Here is a 6,866-nt window from a genome sequence, read left to right as displayed (position 1 = left end):
TTGGGTGTCACCCAGGCTTTATATTTACCTCCCTAATGTTCCCATTCTTCAGCCACATACACATGCCAGCTTTGTTTAAAAAACATTCCTGGCTTTTGCCAAGGGGCAGCATACCATGGATTAGATGGAGGTACAAAAGGTCCTCAATACTAGATGTTTTTGGCTTTGCCTAGAACCTCGTATGTGCGCACAGGAGCCAGCTGATAAAGGATGACAGAAAATCAACAAAAGGACATTAGAAGAGGAGATTCCACGAATTTCACCCACAAAATGGTTTTAGAGTAGCTGTGTTTCTCAATAACTAAACAAGCTCTGTCCAGGGGTCATTTCACCCAGGAAGGAGCCCAGCTGCTTGGAATCTGCCAGCTTTGTGTCCCTCCTCGGCTCTGGCCAGCTCACTCCCTCTGGCTGAGTCAGTGCTCACATCAGGGATGTTAGAGAAAAGTCTTTAGAAAAGGAAGAACTAGTTAAACATCTACGGCAGAACGGGCCTGTGTTTCGCCCTTTCGTGTCACAGTTCATCTTCGCTCAGGAACACTGTTCATGGTGCCTTTTTAGACTTGGAGGTTACTTAGCAGGGCTCCTCCCGTGCTTCCGGGCCCAGAGCTGGAGGGAAGGGACGGGCTGTGGAGTTGATTATAGCAGCTCCCTCTTTCTTCAGCCGTTTCTGTAGAAATCCACTAAGTGTCACCGAACCAGGCTTTGTCCCTGTGTGTCGGTGACAGTGTGGTTATTTTTCTTGTCACTCTCCGGGCAGCTCAGAGAGTGAGCAAAGTGAACACACGGAGCCAAGCCAACAGCCCCTTCAAACTTTCAGCCTAGCAAGTGTCGGCTGTTTTTTCTTTTCTTCCTGCTTTTTTCTTTTTTAAACTTAATAAATAGCTCTCCCAAAATATTCATTCGAAGTGCTTTTCAAATATTCATCTCTTTAATCCTTGTCGCTTCTGCACTGCTCTTATCCTGATGTTATCGTGGAGGAGCTGTAATGGGGCCCAGGCACTCTGCCCTCTTGTATGTTCTGGGCCCCTGCTCTATGCCGGCCCCCAGGGAGTAAGTACCTGTTGGATACGTTGGCCTGCTTCACACATCTCTCTCTCTCTCAGTTTGGACAGGCCACACGTGGCTAGCGGCCACTCTGTGTGACAGGGCAGTACGGAGTCTCCTGAATATCTTTGTATCTGCTGTGACCCAGCACGTTCTGAACAGCCCTAGGATCTGCGTTCTAGGAGCCTGACCTGAGGGTAGCGCTGAGATAAGTGGACGGAGGGATGGAGGGACACCCACGAAGAGCTTAGGTCAGCAGAGAAACACAGTTGTTTTCAAGAAGTCAAAGTATTTCATGAGTTTCAGAGGTAAAAAAAAAATTCAGAGGATGAAATGAAGAGGAGGTCCCTGGGTCTCACGAGCTGTTTGAGGACGGAAAAGCAGCACTTTGGAAATGTGGGGCAGGACTGCTCCAGACCAGCGGGAAAGCCTTGGGTGCAGGCTGGGACGTTTGAGGCAGAGAGTTGGGGTGCATGGGGGAGAGGACTAGGATGGAAGCTCTGAGTAGTTTTCAGGGAAGAGATTTTTGGAGTGATGGTTCACATCTTGTCTCAGAATTCAGGGCAACAGTGGTGCTCTTGTCTTCTCCTCCATGCCCTTTAAATTCCAAGCTCAGCTTTAAAGTTGGGAGCTCTGTGGGAATACTAAGGTAATAGGAAGGAGAGGCGGTGGAAACTTTTCTCCGGGCGTTGAAATTTCCAAGCCGTTCTCTCATGGATTCTGCCTGGTTCGCCATCCTGATCAGACCTCGGAACACTTCTCACCCGTCCAGTCACTCCTCTGCCAGCTCCCTCTTGGCCTGCAAAACCAGGTCCACGACCCCCATGCCACCAGCCCCGTAGTGGCTTACGTCAACCTCCCCTCGGCAAGCCCTGCCTGGGGCCTGGCAGAGCATCGCACTCAGCAAATCCCTGTTGGCTGGTTGTCCTTGGTAGTGGTTCTTTGCTTTTTGTTTGTTTGTTTGTTTGTTGAAGTATAGTTGATTTACAGTGTTGTGCTAGTTTCTGCTGTACAGCAAAGTGACACATGCTTTTTTTTTATATTCTTTTCCATTATGGTTTATCCCAGGAGTTTGGATAGAGTTCCCTGTGCTAGACAGTAGGACCTTGTTGTTTATCCATTCTAAATGTAATATTTTGCATCTGCTAACCCCAAACTCCCAGTCCATCCCTCCCAGCCCCCCACCCTTGGCAACCACAAGTCTGTTCTTTGGTGGTGGTTTTTGACTGAGGCACGAGGTTCCCCTTTAAGAGAACAACAGCCTTGTGCTCAGATTTGAGGGCAGGACCGTGCCCAGGGGTCAGTCAGCAATCAGCTCTGTCTCTGCCCCACACCTCTGAGTCAGGAGGCCGGCATGCCCCTTTGTCTCCAGGAGTCCAGATTTCCTAACGTGGGGCTCTTTCGAATAGAAAACGCGAGGTTGAGTAAATACATGAGCTCATGCTTTGTTGGCACGAAGGGCATTGCGGTGTTACTCACTCATGAAAATGGGAGTGCTCCTCGCCCCTGGGCTGGTGATGTGGTGATTCAGGCCTGCACAGTTATAGGCCAAGCCTGCTTCTTTCTTTAAGGAATACACTTGGGATTTTGTGTGTTTGTCTTTTTTTTCCCCACTTTCACACTTAAAACACTTTTCCAGACCTAGGAGGAATTTTACCTTCCAGACAGATTTGTAAGAATAGCTGTAGGAGCGTATTTAACTTCTCCTGTGTGGTGACCTAAAACGGCATTCCATTTCTTCAGCACTTGGATCATGAAAAAAGGAAAAGAAAGTCTGCAGGTGCCGTTTCCTCTCCTCCTCGGGGGGAAGGTTGGTTTGATCTTGCACATCAGCAGACACCGAGGAGATGACACACGCACAGCGAGTCCAAAACTAACAACACAACAGTGTTTACCTTGAGCTCTGGCAGGAAATCATTATTCAGTCTGGTTTGTTTTATCAGGCAATTCCAGGGCCACACAGACGGGGCCAGCTGTATTGACATTTCTAACGATGGCACCAAGCTCTGGACGGGCGGCTTGGACAACACGGTCCGGTCCTGGGACCTGCGCGAAGGGCGGCAGCTGCAGCAGCACGACTTCACCTCCCAGGTGCAGGCTTGTCCCTCCCCGGAACCCAAATTACCCTGAAACACTTAGACTGGTTTTTAAAATGCTGTAGGTTAAGACGTGTTAGTTGTTTTACTTGTATACGAGTTTGTTTCAGGAATTTGTGCCATGAAGAACATACAGGGTCTGATCTGTTGTCCATCTAATGTGGGGGTGAGAAATGATTTTATTCACATATAAATAGACCTTGAGAAATATGCCAGGGATATCACAAGGAGTAGAGAAAAATCATAACAGCTCTGCAAGTTGATTCATTTTGCTTAAATCAGGGAGCTTAAAAAATACAGCGGTATCTCAGTTGATGCCCATTTTATTACTCATCCCTTAGACACTGGACTCATGGGTGACTCGATTTATGGAGTTTTGAAATGATATAAAAATGGCAACTTTGTGGATTGTGGAGCTTATTCAGATGTCAAGTGTCTGAATCTAGGCCTGTTTGGGGAAAGATAGTGCATGCCATTTTAAGTGTTTTCTGTTGATGGTGGAATTGTTCTTTTTATCGTGACTTATTTACTTACTTTTTTTTCTTTAATAATTCCAGTCAGAAAAATAGGACAGAAATGGAAAACAACTATACATGCAACTAAATTTCATGTCCCTGTCAAAATTTTGTTGAGTTTCTTATAGTCTTCCCTGTTCCCTTCCAGCCCTGTTCCCATTATGGGTAGGATCCTATTTTTGGTCTGCCCTTTTTTAAAACTTCTTATGGAAAATTTCAAATATATTCAATATATGAGAACAGAGAATGTTCAAGCATATATGAAAGTACAGAGAATTATATGATAAACCACATATGCCCATCACCCAGCTTCAACAGTTACTAACACATGACCAGTCTTGTCTCATCTGTCATCCCTGCCCCCAAACACTGGATTATCTTTAAGTAAATCCCAGACGTTATATCATTTCATCCATAAGTATTTCAGTTAGTATCTGTAAAAGATAAGGAACCCTTTCAAACAACACACAGAATACCATTATTATTAAGAATAATTCCTTGATTTTATCACCCATGACATAAGTGTTGCAGTTGTTTTTATTTTTTTCCAATTGTTTCATAAAGGCCTTTAACAGTTGAGTTATCTGGGTTGGCATGGTTGTCCTGTAGACTTTGCCTTTGCTTATTACCTCCTCCTGTTCTTGCTAGTTTTTCCCCTTTTCTTGTTGTCTGTTCACTTCCTAAGTCTATTGGGCAGAATACTCAGTGAGCCTCTTCTGCTTCTTGTAGATATTCTCCCTTGGTTATTGCCCAACTGGGGAGTGGCTGGCCGTGGGCATGGAGAGCAGCAACGTGGAAGTTCTCCACGTGAACAAACCTGACAAGTACCAGCTGCATCTCCACGAGAGCTGTGTGCTCTCCCTGAAATTTGCTTATTGTGGTGAGTTCAACTGAAAGGAAACCGGGAAATGTTGATGGCCTAAATGGAAAATACTTCTAAAAAATATAGTGGAGATGATATCTGGAAAAAATGTTGTTCTCTGAGCAGCTGGATGCAGTAATTCTGTTGTCTTAAAATGTCCCTCAGAGCATAGGGATGTCTGTTTTCGTCCGTTGCCCTGAGTTGGGAAAAGTCAGCAGGTGATAGAATTGCCTAATACAAAGTTTTGACACATGTTTGTTTTCAGCAGGGAGTGTCAGGGGTGTGGGTGGAGGCAACCCCTCTGAGAGGGGTTGGTGGGAGTTTATAGAAAAATGAGGCAGGAGCAGAGGAAGTTGCTATGAACTGACCGGGATGAGCAGCCCATGGGCAGAGAAGGGAACACTTAGCTGCACCCAGACCGTTACACTCTTCAGTGAGGATAATGAGGGAAGAAGTTCATGGGGGGGTCAAATATTTATTCACGAGATGGATGGACGGATGGATGGACAGATGGACAGATGGATGGACGGACGGATGGATGGACGGACAGATGGACAGATGGATGGATGAATAGCTATCACATATTGACCATCCTATGTGCCGTATGTGGTGTCTGCCATTTAACTTAGATTCGTCATTTAATCCTTCCTAGTCCCATTTTATCATAAAGAAACTAACAGAAGACAACTTCATTGACTGACTATTCGAGGACCCACTGCATGCTCGGTGTGAAGCTACCTGTCGTGTATCCGGTGGCTAACGGGACTGACATGGTTCCTGCCACCGCTTTGATTAAACCCAAGATCACAGATGGTTCACAGTGGAGCCCAGATTTAAAACCTGCTGTGTCTATTCATGTCATGGCCCAACCCCTTGGACATGATAGTTCATGATTAAAAATGCTCTGAGTTTGATTAAGCCCAAGTAGCTAATAGTATAGCAGGAATTCTAATCTAGTTAAGCCACAACCGCATGTTCCTTTGCTAATTCTAGGTAAATGGTTTGTGAGTACTGGAAAAGATAACCTCCTCAATGCTTGGCGGACACCCTACGGAGCTAGCATATTCCAGGTAAGTCCGTGCTCCTTACATAGAATGACAGACAGTTGGACCACAGCATTGCTGATGACGCCAGAAGTGAAGGTGCCTTGTGGGGAGCAGGGCCCTGAGCATCTCTGTTCCACATTAAACACATGTCCATTGTTTTCTCTTCTAGTCCAAAGAGTCCTCATCCGTGCTCAGCTGTGACATCTCTGTGGATGATAAGTACATAGTCACTGGCTCAGGGGACAAGAAAGCTACAGTCTATGAAGTCATCTACTGAAAACATTATGTGGTTTAATGTTTATAGTTGAATTGGGCCAAAATGTTTTGAATTTGTAGAAATAGAAAAGTTGTAACTTTAAAAACACAAAAACCTGTTTCCAAACCTTGACACAAAACTACTTTGCGTCTACAAAGAGGAGGCAGTGAGCACATCAACAGAAGGTCACCTACCTACCTAGACCAAATGGAGCACCGAGGCAAAGTGGACAGAGGGGTGAGGGTTGTGGGCTTGAGGAATGGAGCCCGCTGACCCAGGCAGAGTCCATCCTTTTCTTTCTGTGAGATCTGCCGAGATTACCTTTCTGTTCCTTGCCGTTCCCCTCCTGTCTGTCCGTGGTAGAGCAGTGGTGTCTCCAATGAACTTGTTTCCTCGTTTTGCATCTTGTGAAATGTTTTTTTGTATTTTTGTTGAAGGTTAAACATTTGTATAAATTGTAAATATATTTGGTTTATTACAGTAAAGGCTTTAGTACCAATAAGTGGTTTTCCTTCTCCTTCTTCATTGTTTTTATCAATGCTTTGGGATCGTTGGTGCGGGTTCTATAAGCAAAGTTCAAACATTTGTAGAGGAAGTTTTAAAGTGCACTTCTTATTTTATAAATATATTTTGTCACGGATTCCCACTGCACTAGAACCTAATTAACACTTCTGAGTTAACCAGGAAGTCAAGACTAGGAATTATGAGTAACCGGAGGTTTATTAACGACGATTTTATTTGGGAAGCAAAAATAACTTTGCCAAGATTCATTCTTTTGTTTGGATACTGTTGTGATTCGAGGTCACAAATTAAAGCTTTGCCTTTTCTTGGTGATTCACTGGGAGATAGAATATTCTTTTCTCTAGGAAAGCCTAGCATTTTCAAATCTCTAGTCTCTCCCTTCACAAGCTGCACATTTCAAGAAAGGGAGGTGACTTGGGTTTAGTGTTAAGACTGATGATATCCACAAAGCTGTGGAGTTCATTAACCTGTAAAAGAAAGGTGGGATGCCTGCTGGTTTTATCTCATTAATACTTATTTGATCTA

The 6,866-nt window shown here is 44.7% G+C and overlaps 1 protein-coding gene across 6 annotated transcripts in view; it reads left to right on the top strand.

Moving 5' to 3' along the window:
* The window catches only part of TLE1 (TLE family member 1, transcriptional corepressor), an 89,929-nt gene extending 83,608 nt beyond the window's left edge, over positions 1–6,321 (top strand). For all 6 annotated transcript variants that reach the window (XM_029202545.1, XM_029202544.1, XM_029202549.1 and 3 more), the window contains 4 exons: positions 2,988–3,135; positions 4,385–4,535; positions 5,511–5,587; positions 5,733–6,321. In XM_029202545.1, the coding sequence (XP_029058378.1) occupies positions 2,988–3,135; positions 4,385–4,535; positions 5,511–5,587; positions 5,733–5,840 (484 nt within the window). In that variant the 3' untranslated portion in view covers positions 5,841–6,321. The remainder of the gene's footprint in view (positions 1–2,987; positions 3,136–4,384; positions 4,536–5,510; positions 5,588–5,732) is intronic.
* Positions 6,322–6,866: the final 545 nt, after the last annotated feature.

The sequence above is a fragment of the Monodon monoceros genome, unplaced genomic scaffold (genome assembly GCF_005190385.1).
Source record: "Monodon monoceros isolate NGI ecotype Baffin Bay Population unplaced genomic scaffold, NGI_Narwhal_1 Super_Scaffold_5, whole genome shotgun sequence".
NCBI classification, from domain to species: domain Eukaryota; kingdom Metazoa; phylum Chordata; class Mammalia; order Artiodactyla; family Monodontidae; genus Monodon; species Monodon monoceros.
The sequence above is the reverse complement of the archived record's forward strand: the minus strand, read 5'-3'. Positions and strand labels throughout refer to the sequence as shown.